Consider the following 15,777-nt stretch of genomic DNA (forward strand, 5'->3'; position numbering starts at 1 on the left):
GTAATAAAAACGAATGAACTGTAAGAGCATTTCAGTTTTCAGCCACACGATGCCGTAAAGTTGAAACGGATACTTTGTGGTCTGATCTAATCGCAGCAAATTGTTTTCTGATTACATCCGCAGATTTGAAGTGTTTGACTGGATTGATTATAAAGGAAAAAAGCGCTCATGAGGACGAAACGCGAACGGACACATCGACCAGAAAAGGTCTTCCTTAAAGACTACAAATTCATACGTGGATAAGACACGTTTGTTGCGATAAAGTGTCTGCAGAACTCGTTAAAATATATTTTTTTCTAGATTTGTGCACGCTGCTCGCCGCTATCTTGGAATTTGGGATAAGTCTTGAGTGGCTCTAATACGCATGCGCACTCAGCCCTGTGAGCGATGGCGAAATTCCTGCCTTTTCTGCGAGGAACGGGGTTGGATGGAAAGTTATCTCGATAAAACCAGCAGCTAGGCTGACATTATCGATACTCGTCGTCGTCATAGTTGCTTGCCTTCTCACTTCGGCCCGTCCAGGGTGCATTTACAAGACGCCGCCGTCGGTCGCTATACGAGGAAAAAGCACATCATCTTGCTAACTGTTAGCCAGGTAGCATCGGGGGAGCTAACGCTAGTATGTCACATTTTTGCCTTGTCTGGGGCTCATCGCGGTAGCTAGCGGATTGTCGCCGTCAGGTGTTGCGGGAAGCCGTCGGGGTTGAACATTTTTTGGGGAGAAGAGCTGTGAAGGAAACATCGGTGTGCATCCAGACTGCTGCTGCTGCTGTGCCAACCTGACGGAGTGAGTAACGTTAGCTGCGTACTTCTTGACCACTGCTCTCTGTTGCGACACTTCAACTTTTTAAATAATCTGACAGGTTACCGAGTGTCGATATGTCTGCACCGCTGGGTTATTTTGCATTCAGATAGCGAGCGGCTGTGACATAACATTGCATTTACACGCACGCACACACACCTGTAGCCAGAGTAAACACTTGTGCTGCAGGGCAGCTCACAGTGTTGAAGTAGCTCACTTCTTTGCAAACCTCAATTATGGTGTGACGTGTTAACTTAAACGAGTCCATCCTATACCACTTCCAGCTGATGGTGGTTAGTTTTACCTTCAGATCATCTCGTGCATGCCCTTTAATGGCTGGCCAGCTGTTGGACCGTTTGCAGATGTCTGCCATTAAAAGTAATACATTTCCCAGGGTGCTGCACCACAGCCTTCACATCCCTAAAGTTTAAATAGTGAGCACACTTCCACGAAATGCTCATCGATGATGCACTTCATGGTGGTTTTCTTTTCCTAAGTCGGGTTTATGTGTGGCGTTAACCTTTTTTTTCAGCAGGGCAAAGAGTTTCCTTTGTTGTCAAAACTGCAACTGAAAAACAGCTGCTGAGTCTCAGTCTGTTGCTCCATCAGCCACAAACAAATATGCTCCATGGTCAGGACAACAGCAGATGTTCGCACACACTTCACTTCAGATATTCTTGTTTATTGTGCTGGAAAAAGAGAAGCTGTGCACATGTGTTAAGAAGTTCAATATTGGAGTCAGCTGGAGGTTTTTTTCTCCCCTCACCAGGCTGATAAATCTTCAAGACCTTTCATAGACAGAGAGAAGTGCCTCGAATTTAAATAACTTTTAACCTCCTAATATTCTTGAAAGGTGGATAGCTACAGCAAGGTGCCTGCCATCAGTGTGGCCATTTGTTTCCTCATTATTACATTAATGTGTGCTTGTGGGAGGTTATTTGAGAGTTCAATGTGTGTTTACTTAAAAAGAAAAAGTAGAGCAATGAACCAGTTCCATCCATCAGCTCATTGAGGAATAACAGAGCAGCATGCCACTCATCTGGGACCTGTGAGGCATGCTGTTCCCCCTCACTGAAGCAATAGTTCCCTCAAATCTAGTTCATTGACCATCATACTGTAAACTGACTTTGCTGTTTAAGCTTAAGGAAAGGAGGGGCTAAAGCTAACAGATAAGCCAGATCACTGCAAGGTTTAGGGACGCATGCGCTTCAGTGTAATTAGGTTCAAGGACACATGTTACATTTCTCTCAGCCTGTTCTGTTGTTTTTGAAAGACTTTTCATTAGTAATGTAATAAGGCTTCAGTATTTGACATATTTCACTGCAGTCAGTTCTGTAGAGATATTTTTACTGCTTGGAAGTTGATGTGTTTTGTACAATTTTTTTTGTTTTTTTTTATGCTTTTTCTTTGTCCAGCAAAGGTTGTTTATTTTTCTGCAGCTGTCATTCTGTGTCCCTCTAATGCTTATGTAATGTTAGTTTATGCGTTTCCAAGGAGTGTATTGATCCTCCTTAGACTCGGAGTATGGCTTGTGGTGAGGTAGAAGTCCTTATGATGTAAATAGTCTGTTGAACCCAATTAAAGGCAATAAGATCCTCACCAAAATGAGGAAGGAACAAGCACGAGTAGAGTTCCTACAGGAAACCCATCTTGACTGGAAGGAACGTAAGAAATGAAAATAAATGGGTTTTCCAAATGTTTTTTTCCCCTCATTTTATAAATCTGGAAGAAGGAGAGAAGTTGGTGTCCTATCAGGCAAACTGCACTTTGACAAAATATCTGCGATAACTGATGATGACGGACAATATATCTGAGTAAGGGAAATGGATGAGGAAAACTCAGCCACTATGCGCCACCTGGAAGCAACATCCACTGCTGGACTGTTGGACTTGACATGAGTTTGTGCTCATACTCACATGACTTCTAAACTCTCAGGTTTTAGAAGTCTTCTTTTATGTAAGAAGACACTTTGAACTTGACTCAGCTTGAATCAAAGATAATACCCACACCTTCGCCCATCCCCAGCATGATTCTGATGTGTGTCAGCTGACAGTTATCCTGCAATGTGCTCTTTATCTTTCCCTTTGTGACATGTTTATTTTTATTCCCCTGGATCGTTTGACTTTATTTTTGCTGGCATTGTCTCATGCACTAGCTCACTGTTTTTTTTCCCACTTCGAGAAGAAAGAGAGTCAATATTTTATCATCAAGAAAATAAAGATTTGAATAAAAAAAGAAGGAACAATAATGAACACAGCTTTGTATGCTCTAAAACATGTGTTTCTGTTTCTTTTTAGATGAATTTGAATGGAGTTTACAATACTCATCTGAGGGAAGAGTGTAACTTGTACTAATATGTGCTGACAGTGATAAAACAATATAAATGACTTTACAGCCGCATCTCATTTCCAGCCATTACGTCAAAAGTCATGCTTTCAGAGATTATTTGCCTCATACGAGGCGTTTCATATATATCTTGATTGGCTTGAATTATGCAACAAGAGTCCATAAAAGCTTTGTTTTTATTAGTTTTATTGCATTTCAGCAGCAGGAGGAAGCTGGGAATGTTCCCGTGGTGGATGTATCATAGAGCAGATTTGATTTGAATAAATGAGGCGTCTTGTAATCCAGTCTTCACTTCTCGAAGCATCCTTACCTCGTAGTCCTCACAGACCTCTGCATTCAGACAGCGATAATTCAGCCGGCCTGAGATTTGCCTGCCTTTTGTCCGCAGTCATGTGTTTCAGTGTACCAATCAGCAGTGATGAACTGACTGTACAGACGTCTGGTGCACTCTGTTCATGTCCACTGAGCACTGTCTCTTTGTTGCAGCAGTACCTCTTCAGTGGTGTGAATGAGGGAGACATGGCAGACCACACGCCACCTCTGGAGTCTGGCCAGCTTCTCAGCCCTGAACTCCCAATCCTGGCCTCACCGCCGCCCCCAGCCATGGTCAATGGTGAGGGCCCCCAGCAGGTATGCTCGGACCCTTCCGCCCTCTCATGTCTTGCCTCTATTAGTCACAGTCACTGCTTTTAAGTCTGTTTTGGCCAAGCTGGCTTCTCGCCTTGTAATTACAACCGCGGCAGGGGATTTTTGAGAAATGGTATTTATGAATTATTTTCTCTTGTTGCCGGAATTGAGACTCCATTTCCACGACATTTCAAGAGAAAACGCATCATGTTTGCATTTTGGTTTCAGAAAGCTTTCACGTTTTATGTTCTGAAAATGATGCTGGCTTCCACAGCCATGTCTGAAATTCTGAAAATGATTTAGTTTTCATGTTGAGTTTTCAATGGCTTCAAGCACCATTGTTGTGTAATCGGACACACAAAATGCAACAAAAGTTTTTTTGTTTTCATTTGAAACATTGTCTGGTAAACAGGGTCTAAGTGTGAAGTTGTTGAGCTGCTTTTACAGTTGATTCAATGCAGTTAGTGGGAAACAAAGATATGGCCTTTTGTGTGTCTGATTGTGTATTTGTGATGTTAGATGCTTGACACTGAACTGCATGTTGAACTGTAAGAACCCTGATGCTTTATTACACACTATTTGCAGTCATTTCATCAGTGAAGTTAACATAGTGTTTGTCATATGTTGGCTGTAGAGCCCAGCAGAAGCTTGTGTGTTGAGAAGTAATAAATCCAAAAAGAGCTTGCAATCATGCTGTTGACTTGATTGGAAGAATGAAATACATCAATTTGAATTGTTTGAAAGGCTTTTCATTTTTTAATTCAATTTTAATCAGGACATCGTGAAGTAATAGAATAAGTGGATTTGCAATTTTTGAGAACTTTGTTGTATTTTTACCTCTTATTTCTTCTCTTCTGTGGCAGTAAATATGTTTCATGAGATAAACAGTTGTCCAGGTCCGCCTCTTGTGAAACCTGGTGTGGTTGAGATGTGAAACCGAATATGCAGATGTAGTTTTCATTCATGTGAGTACTGAAACAACTGGACAGGACAGAAAGTCCTCACTTTGGTTACTTGCAGTGTGTATTTCATAACTAACAGGTGTTTGTTACTGATAAGTGACGGTTTCAAAAGCTGTTTTGTGTTATATGTAGAAGACGCAGATTGATCTGTTCTCACTGACAGGGGAAGGTGGACCAAATCAGCCTGGGCGATTTCCCTGTCATTGCGATGGTCACCAGTTGCATTTGCATATGTTCCCCTGATTTCCTGACGAATGTCATGGAACCATCTGCACTGTTCACTTATCCATCTCCTCAGCCTTATGCAGTCCGTCCTGATAACATTAATGTCCGTAGTGCGCCGTAAGCGACCTTTCCACAGTGGAAAAAACGCTCTCCTGAATCGGGCTTTGTTCACGCAGAGATCAGATTTTGCCGGGCTGCGAGGGGGCTGTTCTCATGGAATTCAGTTACCTTGCCACCTCCCACAAAGGTTACCTGATTGCATGGCCGTGCTCCATGTCATTGTTCACTCTGCTTTATGGGAGCCGCATGAATAAAATGCTGCAGCGACTTCCTGGCTCGCAGCATTACCACCCTGCTCCCCAGACCTCTTCATCTGTGCACATGGTAGCTGAAATACACAGGAAAGCAAATGTCACCTGTCTGTTTTTCCCCCAAATAGCATGTTTGTGTCAGCTAGTGATTCCTGAAGTTGATGCCATGCCCCCCCGCCCTGCGCTGCACACCATAGAGCTCTTGTTTGCTCGATGGTTGTCAATATTGATTTTACACATGTCAAAGAAAGGTGTAATTAGACATACTCTACAGCCTCGAGTAAACCTGTAAAACTGTCCATTTCTTTTAATATAAAGGCTTCTGCTTTTGTTCGTACATGAGTGGCTGTGTTCACCACGGTTTGTCTTCGCTGTAATGTTTTGGCAAGTCAAACATTGAAGATAGGATCTGCAGCCTTTCTTAGAAGTGAATTTGGAAAGAAAAAAAAATATTTGGCAACATTATCATGTTTCCTGCTTGCTGTTGGGAGCAACATCTCGTAATTTTCATGTCGCGCCACTAGTAGGCGCTGTTGTTGCACTGACTCCTGGTATTGTTGTGGAGAAGGACGCCTCAGTTTTCCACCTGTTGTCTGGAAACGGTGTCTAAGCGCTCGGTGGTAAAGTTGACATTCATTATTAGGATAATTACCTTTATTTAATTTTGATATTTCCTGTTTTTCAATGAACAAAATTCTGATCCATTTTTATGTAGACATACAGGTTGCTCTATTTTTTGGGTAACGGAAGGTTTGAATATGTGTTTTTTTTTTTTTTTTTTTTTTTTTTTTAAATCAAACATTCAGCTCTGAAAGAAGTGGCGCCTGCCTCTGACACCAGCTGTAATGACTGAAGGAGGTGATGCACGAGACGACCTTTGGGCAGAGTCTGATATACATGTATTATTCACTGAAATGACAGAAATGATTACTGCGCGCCGCATTTTCAAGGACTGTATATTCTATCCACCCTTCCCGACAATCAGTGGCGCATGTCCTTGCAAATAGAAAGCCTTATTTCCCATAGCATGAAGCGCTTGGGCGAGGTTTCAGAGCAGTAGATTGACCTTTTCTGCAGTTGGCGTTCAAGTAGATCTGGTGCTCAACTTGTTTCTCCACAAGTCGCTGCAATGCGTCTGTAATGAAACCCATCCAAAAAAGTCAAACATCTCCAAACTACATGCGTGATTCAGGTTTTTCAGCCCTTTCTCTGGAATGATGCTGCGACTGACCCACAGCTCATGTGTGTCGTGTGTCTGAGGAAGTGCGTAAATATCACGACAGCTGCAGAGAGCCACTGGAGGGGTCAGCGACGCAGGACCGCGGTGACAGTGAGGAGGATTCACAGCGATGGCTGACCCCTCTGCTTCTGACCTCGGCTTTGAGGCGCTGGAAGGACACTTTATTCCTCAACCTGATCGTAGCTTTGTTTTAATGCTCTCGGCCAATGAGTCAGAAAGGACGCTGTTGTCTCTGGGTCATTACCTGAGATGATTTCTTTAATGAGATGACTTTGGTAACAGTATGATTAACTGCTTCCTTCCATTTAAGCCCAGTCCTTAGTTTTTCCCCTACTCTCTTTTGGTTTGTTGCTAAATGGGGACCAGATGAATCGGTCTGTTTCTGTCAATGTTTAAGCTCGGCTAATGGCTCATGTACTTAGCTGTGGCTGTTGGCTGATGGATATGTGTATTTTCTCTCATTTTTATTCTTCAGCTTTTGTCATTACACCTGCCGTTTAATGTTTCCACGCGCTTTGTGCTTGTGTTTTTCAAGTTGCTTTGTTTTGACGGATTTTAGGTCTGCTTTTGTTACCTGACAGATTGTAAGGGATTAGCATCAACCCCCGGCACAGACATCTTGATGTGCAATTTCTGTTAGAAATCCTTCCAAGGATTTATGAAACCTTTTGGGAAATATGTATAAATTACAGGCTCTTTCAACTGTATGTGGCACATTTGAAGGGTGGATGGAAAAGGAAAGAAGAGCTTTGTGAGGCTGGCATTATGCTTATTTGTTTACATGGCGTGTATATTTTCATTTTAATCAGAAACGTACAGATGCTGTGGTTTGAGGAAGAGAAAGTGAGAATATACATGAGTGTGTGGTCAGCCTGTGGCTGTTTGATGTCACTGTGGGATCGTACAGCCTAACTCTGCCAGCGTTGAATGCTGCAGCCCTGGATATGTCCCCCTCGCAGATCACCAGAGGCTTCAGGACGTTGTGACAAAAAAAAAAAAAAAAAAATGCGCCACTGTGTGTTTGTCTCCCGGTCAGCCACTGATTCATCTGTGAAGATGTGGGGTGAGCCCACTGTTTGTCAACTACTGCGAGGAGGCGGACAGTGTGTGACTCAGCAGTGCTTAGGACACTTTCTTCCCAGCGAGCCCCGTACACCAAAGCATTATTAGTGGAGCAGCATTCAGAACACACATCAATACTGGGTATGAACCAATTTATCACTTCTTTATTTTCTTTTTTTTTTTTTTTTACATGAAAAAAAAAAGATATCAGTCACACGGTGGGGTGAGGAATTAATTTTACCAAGGAGCCGCCTTAAAAACTGAGCAACAACTTATGTGGAGGGTTCAGCAGTATTGATTAATCGGTTAGTATTAATACACAGTATGTTACCTGATTTCAGGAAGCTGTGGTTTCCTAGTTTTCTCTGGTAGTTTCGAGTCAGTTTATGATCCTTCAGTACAGTGATCTGTTCCCACAAAGCGAGCCCGAGATTTTGTTTGATTTCAGTAAATAAGTAGACGGATCAGAGACGAGGAGCACAGTGAAGATCAGTCCTGTCATCAGATATGTTCAGGTAATAGTGTTCACGTCTGTCATGACAGCAGGGAGAAGGGCTGCGTGTGGCTCCAGGGGTCTAGACTGTCCAGGTCTGTCCTAGTTTCTGCAGAAACCATTACAATGACCACATATTTATGCTCTCGAGTAACTCTTCAAAGAAATGAGTCAATTAGCGTCACTCAATCCTCACATGTGATCGGTGTTAAAATTACCTGCTAATTCTAAGGCCACGTTTACATGAAGGTTTCAAGTGAAAATGCAAAATGTTTGTTGCATTTTGGGGTTCTGTTTACACAATGACGACACTTGGAGTCACTGACAAATGCAACTTTTTTTGAAAACTGCTCCCAAGGCCGAGCTTTTTGAAAACGCTCAGACTCCATCGCCTTTTCACCGAGTGAAAGTGACACTTTCTGGAATTGCCTGGGCTCTGTCACATGTAGTCTGTGGAAACGCTGCTACTGAAGATGTACGTGAGTAGATGAACAGCAACAGACATGGCGGCACCCAGAGTGGCATGAGTCCCAGTCCATATTGTAGTTTGGTCGTATTGGTATTTTCATAGTTGAGAATCACCTGTAATGACTTCCAGATCATGGAAGACGACAGGACAGACGGTCAGACGAACATTTTTAATGGTTATTAACTTATTGTTCTCTGCAAGTTTGCTCTTGTGGTTTGATGACTAAAACACCAAATGGCGCCAACTTGTGGCCTGACATACAAACTACATCGTCTTCAGTGTTTCTGCCATTCCCTTGTGGACTCCTGCTGAGTAAACATGAAACTTTCCTGAAAGGAAAAGGGAGAAATCACACATTTTCTCTTGACATGTGGAAAAGACGGGACCTAAGACGAGGATCTGGTTGGGTGTGTGTCTATTTATGCGGGTAGTTTGTTTTTCATCATGTTTATAGTGATTACCGATAATCTGAGCCTCTCTGGCTGAGGAGGGGCAGTGAGTTACCTGTAGGCAGAGAGGCTGCATCACTTCAAGTTTTCACCCTGCTTGTTTGTCGCGCTCTCAGTTTTTATTGTAAGTTGTAAGTTGGTGGAGGCCACAGATGGCTTCAGGGGAGTGGGTGATGGATGATTATTGTTTTTTGTTTTTTTCCTATTGTGCCGAGTTCAGTGGTAATGCCACCAGTCTCATATGCATAGAGGGAAAAAAAAATCACAATTCTAGATAAACTAAACTTAGTTCAGGTAAAAATGCATCGCAGTAATCAAAGTTTCTGGCAAGAAGAAATGAGCCGGTACAAATTCCCTTCTGTTAAAGTGAATTGGGCGTGTGATGCTGCAGCTGCAAAGCAGGAAAGCCATTTATTGAAGGAGAGTTTCTTGAGACTGCATGCTACAGGTTGCAAACCTTGGTTATCATTGCAGAAGCATGAGGCCACACTGTAGCAGAGCTGGTTCGAGCTATTCAGGGACTTACAACAATGTAACAAAGCAAAAATGTTCAGCGTGTACAATGAAGCTTTGAGGCGTGTGCCGACAGTAATGACGCCTGGAATTGTTTTTCCTCAGTGACTCTTCTGTCAGTGCAACCTGGCCATTACAACACTAAGGGTGAACTCATTGTTTTTCAGAATGTTGACATATAAAGGTGGAACTTTTCTCAAAAGCCAAAATGCCAATGTTCACTTGAAATGTTATGTTAACTAAATGCCCAAATTAGCCATAGTGAAAACAATTAATAGGTTACGTCCGCCGTGGCTTTCTTGTTTGGTACACACTGGGGTGTGGATGGCACCATCACACTTCCACAAATGAACCACGCCAACACGGCCATCATCTCAAGGTCCAATTTTAGTCTGACTAAACTTGACAAGTGTGAGTACAAGTGAGACTTCTATTGTAGTAGTGGAAGCACTGTTATTCAAACTATGGAGTACAAACAAGTGAAGTGTAACTGAAAACTCTCCAGATCGAAAGAAGCTCAACCAGTGTGAACACACGATCGCTTAAATGATAAAACTAGAAACTCCTCGTCAGTTTTCAGTATCAGTATAGTTTGACTGAGGCAAATGTGGGAGAAAATGCAGTGGAGAAGAGAAAACATGAGTATGATTGATAATCAAAGGGAACATGCAATGGTTCAGTAATAACAATGTCTAAAATGTAACAACTCAATAATTCCACTTAAAATCAGCTGCATTTATTCTGCTCAGATCAAGCAGGAATTTTGGGAGAAGCGTGTAGAAGAGCAGGTCCTTCAGACCCAGAAGCCAGAAGAACTTCTCAGGGGTTCAACCTGTTGAGGGATTGTCATTAAAACTGAAGTTCTTATTTACAATTCATTGTTTAAAACAGAGTTTTCTGCCTTTGTTCCTGGTTCTGACAGACACTGAGGCATTATGTTGAGCTTTACATTAAACATAATGCTTGTCACTGTTTCAGCATATCTTAGCATTTAAGGCCTGAAGATATAAACCTTCAGGATTGTTATAACCCCATGGTCCTTTTAATAAATTGACAGAGAGAAGCTCTGTGTGTGTGTGTGTGTGTGTGTGTGTGTGTGTGTGTGTGTGTGTGTGTGTGTGTGTGTGTGTGTGTGTGTGTGTGTGTGTGTGTGTGTGTGTGTGTGTGTGTGTGTGTGTGTGTGTGTGTGTGTGTGTGTGTGTGTGTGTGTGTGTGTGTGTGTGTGTGTGTGTGTGTGTGTGTGTGTGTGTGTGTGTGTGTGTGTGGTGCTGCTCAGGGAAAGCTTTATATTGCCATGGTGCATGGATGTGTTGCATTAGCACCAATACACAAGTTTCATCATTTCATACTGAAGAGACATTATGTTACTCAAGTTAATTTGATTCTTTTTTTTATGTATATATTTTCCTTCATGACAACATGGTGTCCTCTCAATGCATTAACATAAGAACTAAAGAAACCATTTCCTCACTCAGCCCATCTGTATAATGTATGCTGGATGCATTTAAACCCAGCAAGCAATTGGTCCTCAAGAGCCTTGAAGGCAGCATCTGCACATGTTTTTTTTTTTTTTTTTTTTTTTGTATTTTATATATATATATATATATATACCGTAAAACACCAAATAACAGCCGGCTCCCAATTAACCGCAGGGTCCCATTTAATTGCCGGGTGCAGCAATGCATTTTAACAAATAATCGCCTGTCCCAAATAAAAGCCTGATCTAATTAACCGGTAGAGGGCGCCAGTCACATGTCATTGCCAATGATCAACCAACATGGCGCCTGTTCAGTGTAGAAATAAAAAATATGACCTCAAATTCAAAGTGGCTGTCGTCAACTATGCTGAACAAAACTCGGGAGAAGCAGCAGCTAGACACTTCTCTGTTGACCCCAGAAGAGTGAGGGAGTGGCGAAAAAATAAAACTGCGCTCCAGCGTCTTTCCGAGGTGGATAGCAAAAGGGCCAGGCTGCGTGGTGGCGGAAGAAAGAAAGCTAGCGAGGAGCTGGAGGTAAACATGCGGGAATGGGTCATTGGTAAACGTTTACGCCATGAGAGAGTGACCCGAAAAATGATCAGGGTGAAGGCTAAAGAGATGTTCACCACCGTGAGCGACAGCAGTGACGAGAGGTTTTCTGCTAGTGCTGGATGGCTGGACCGATTCCTTCACCGCAACAACTTCACTTGCAGAAGACGCACAACTGTAGCTCAGAAAGATGCCAAGGAATTCACCGAGAAGCTGGTGAAGTTTGTACGATTTTCATCGCGGATGATTGAAACAATGAAGATACCGGAGAAAGGCATCATAGCGATGGATGAAACTGCGGTATGGTTTGACATGGTCGGGTCAACTACTGTGGAGACGCGAGGCATGCGCAGTGTACCGCTGAAAACGACCGGCCATGAGAAGAGCCACTTGACCGTGGTGCTGGCCGCGAAAGCGGACGGGACAAAGCTGAAGCCCTACGTGGTTTTCAAAGGAGGCATCAGGGAAGTTAAGGCAATGCAAAACATCAGTGGAGCGGTGATAGCTTCCTCTAAAAACGGCTGGATGAACGACGACCTGACTGCAGACTGGCTGCGGAAAGTTGTGGGGAAATTCAACTTTGGCCCGCGTCTCCTCGTCTGGGATTCGTACCGATGCCACATCAGCCAGGCCACCAAAAGAGAGCTCCAGCAGGGCTACAACATGACTACAGCTGTGATACCGGGAGGATGCACAAAATATATCCAGGCACCCGATGTTGTTTGGAATCAGCCATTCAAAACCAGTCTGCATGAATCCTACGACACCTGGATGGCCGGTGATGCGGATAAGACCTACACCGCTGGAGGAAACCTGAGAGCCCCAGCTCGGCGCTTACTGGTCACCTGGGTGCTTAAAGCTTGGGAGGAGTTGGATACGGAGATGGTGAAAAAATCCTTCAAGGTATGTGTGTGTGTGTGTGTGTGTGTGTGTGTGTGTGTGTGTGTGTGTGTGTGTGTGTGTGTGTGTGTGAGAGAGAGAGAGAGAGATTCTGTGTGAGAGAGAGATTGAGATCTCTTTATTATTAGTCTGTGGGGTATAATATATTAATTTGTGGAATACCGGTGTTGTGCTTAAAGGTGTGTGGCCTGACGGTGGCGGCTGACGGCAGTGAGGACCACCTGATTCACTGTTTCAAAGACGGAGAGCCATGCGCAGCAGGGAGAGAGATGCTGGCTCAGGGCAGAGGAGAACAGGAGGAGGAAGGCGAAGAGGCCGAGCAGCAGGAGGAAGATGAGGAGGAAGAGTTCAACAATGAACTGGTAGTTGAGGATGACGATGAGGAGGAAGAGGAGGGTGCGGAAAGTGACGAGGGTGATCAGGAGGAGGTTTGAGAGGATGATATGGACTTGGTCTGACAGCAGGCTGTTCTGCCAGTTGCTTTGTTGATTTACCACACCCAGGTTGCTGTTGTTATTATTTTTTGTTTTGTTTTTAATGGACATTTGCTGATATGTGCCATGTGTGTTTGACTTGTTGCTGAAGTATATCCAGAATTTGGCCATTATTCTTCATAATTTGTCCTTGCAATAGTAACCTTATATACCAGTATACATTTTAAGTTCTTTTAGTTCCTTACTGGTATTCATGGTATATTTTTGCCAAGCAGGGTTTCTGTGATTTAAACGCCTGTCCCAAATAAAAGCCTGGTCCCAAATAAACGCCCGGGTCTGTTCATGATTGAAACAAATAAACGCCCCGGCCATTATTTGGTGTTTTACGGTATATATATATATATGTGTGTGTGTGTGTGTATATATATATGTATTTTCACCATTGTCATGCAGAGCTTCAAGTCTCCATGAGTCAGTAGTGGCTGGAGACTGCTCATGAATTCACAGGGAAATACTGAGAAAATAAGAGTAGGCAGTCCTCTGATTAAAAAAGATGAGGCATATTCTCTCCTTTGTGGCGACTATTATGAAGATAATCATTTACAAGAACACGCAACATCATGAACACCTCTTGAATTTTATTCTTCCTCCATCTTTTTTCCCCCTCCTACTATCCCCTTATGCAACAGTTGCCAGGGTCCTGGAGGGTGGAGCATCATCAGATTGCTTTGAATCATCGTTGCACACGCAAGCGTATGCCATCAGCTGCAGGGAGACTGCGTTAGTTCCTGGCCAGTTCCAGTTCCGGCACTGGCAGGATTTTCCCTGTGTCATTTGGCTCCCGTTTCCTGTCTGCCCAGCTGCTACGGCACATCAACGCACAGTCAACAATTAAGAGGAACAAATAGTGAGAAACCCGAACTGAGTCACCAGCAGCCGAGAAACGTCAGAGCTAACAGCCATGAGTGCACAGAGCCAGGCTCATTCTCCGGGGTAATAAAACAGCAGCGGCCACCTGTCAGACACTGTGTGCTAACTGATCCTCACTCTCTTTGCATTGGGTCATTGCTCATACATGGATGCTCATCTTTACAGTGGTGGGAATGAGAGAGATTGTTTAACCTTTGGACAGGACTGCGTATCTGATTTTCCTGATCGTTCCGGTTCTCCTAATCCACCTCTTCTTCCCTCCGTTACTCCACTAAACCCCTGTTATGAATAACACCAGGAAATCATCGCACATTACGGTGCTTAGTCATCTGCATGAAAATCAACCTTTTGCAGCAGTGGAGCACTTTTACAGAGTTTTTCCGTTTTACAAATGAAGTCATCACACGATGACGACCGGCCGTTAATTAATGCAGAGGAGACCGGCTTGTGCTTGACTGTATCTCACAGGAGTGGAAATGTGAACATCGCTGCCTCGGGGGGGTTGTCGCAGTTGTTTTTCTATACACCAGATGCAGCTATCAGAAGATAAGTTGAACTTATCTAACAGATAAAATCTCGCACTGTCACTTTGTCTTCTTGCTTTGTTAAAACCATTGTAGGCAGGGGGACTCTTACAATGTATTAACCTTCTTATGCATTAGTTTAAATTGCTGCCGCTTATTTAATCTTTCATTTTTGTGTATTCACTTTGTAGTGCCACCAAGAACTGATTCACATTTGCTTGTTTTATCCACCCCTCTTTCTTCTGAGTTGCTTTATAACCAGCTCGGGTCCATAGGGGAGGTTTTAACAGATCTGAGCTGTCTGCAGGCTATAAGGGTACAGCTCATCACAGGTGAATGGAGAAGGAGACGATCACACACACGTCGACTCCTACCTGCAAATTCAGTCACTAATTAACCTCAAATGCATTTTTTTTTTTTTTGCCTGTGGATGGAAACTTTGTGATTGAGTTTTCATCTTTTTAATGCTTGGGGGCTAAAAAAACAGTATATCTCATCATTGCCCAGCACAATGTAATGCTGCTACTTCAAGAGTAAAAGGTTTTTGTTAAGTAATGGAGTTATTTTAGGAATCGGGACCTACTTTTTGTGTTTTAAAGAGTCCATCTTTTAACAATGATATAACAGGCTAGAATATCAATACTTTGTTATTGTCACCGTGAATTTTGCTGTGATTTGTTCATAAGTGTTAGATTACACTGCTAAAAATACGGTGTGCACTTTTACTTGAATGTCAGATACTTTTTTAGTTGGAGGAGCGAAGCAGGAAGTCACCTTTTAGGCCTGGTTTACGTGAAGATTCCAGTGAAAACGCGTCGTTTTGGTTTCAGAAAAGTTTCATTTGGAGTCATGACACATTGGAGGCCGCCGTTCTTGTTGTCGTCCCTCTACTGGTGCCTGTGCAGAAGAAGTGTTTGCCACAGATTTAACCGGTTTAAAGTCTAAATTATGTAATTTTTACTTCTATCAAATGATTTATCTTCATTTCTCTAAAGCCCGATAGTGTTAATGACTAATGCTTATAGCTTCATCCAAATAATTCCCTAAGTCCATTTCCCCCCACTTTGCCCGGAGTCAAACAACCATTTTCTCGGTGTACTTTCCACGCAGTGGTGTCAGTGACGCAGAGTAGCTGTGAACTTGACACACGCAGATCGAGCCATCAGTGCTGTCGCTTTAAGGAACGATCCATTTGGAATAAATGAGGACAAATGTTACTGAAGCAGCGACTACTTCCAAGCTGTGTTTATTGTGTCGCTGCACAAATAACGCGTCTGTTTTGACTGTCAGTGCGCCGCTTTGTGATCTTTGAAGACGGCAGAGAACTGGAGGCTGCGATTGTCACCAGCGCCGGAGCGCTGCAATTGAACTCCCACCACCTCATCTCCCCTCACATTGATCGGAGTATCGAGAGAGGATGCATGGCATGTCGCTCTGTGAATGGGAGAGGGAGCCAGGGAGAGT

The 15,777-nt window shown here is 43.2% G+C and overlaps 1 protein-coding gene across 3 annotated transcripts in view; it reads left to right on the plus strand.

The window, feature by feature from the left end:
• The first annotated feature begins 379 nt into the window (after positions 1-379).
• fndc3a (fibronectin type III domain containing 3A) overlaps positions 380-15,777 on the plus strand; it is a 44,021-nt gene continuing 28,623 nt past the window's right edge. Inside the window, exons 1-2 of one of the 3 annotated variants that reach the window (XM_030107928.1) lie at positions 380-787; positions 3,635-3,778. In XM_030107928.1, the coding sequence (XP_029963788.1) occupies positions 3,668-3,778 (111 nt within the window). In that variant the 5' untranslated portion in view covers positions 380-787; positions 3,635-3,667. Of the gene's footprint in view, positions 788-3,634; positions 3,779-15,777 lie in introns of those variants that run through there. The other 2 variants (XM_030107929.1, XM_030107930.1) reach the window with 2 other exon arrangements.

The sequence above is a fragment of the Salarias fasciatus genome, chromosome 14, assembly GCF_902148845.1.
Source record: "Salarias fasciatus chromosome 14, fSalaFa1.1, whole genome shotgun sequence".
Lineage (NCBI taxonomy): Eukaryota > Metazoa > Chordata > Actinopteri > Blenniiformes > Blenniidae > Salarias > Salarias fasciatus.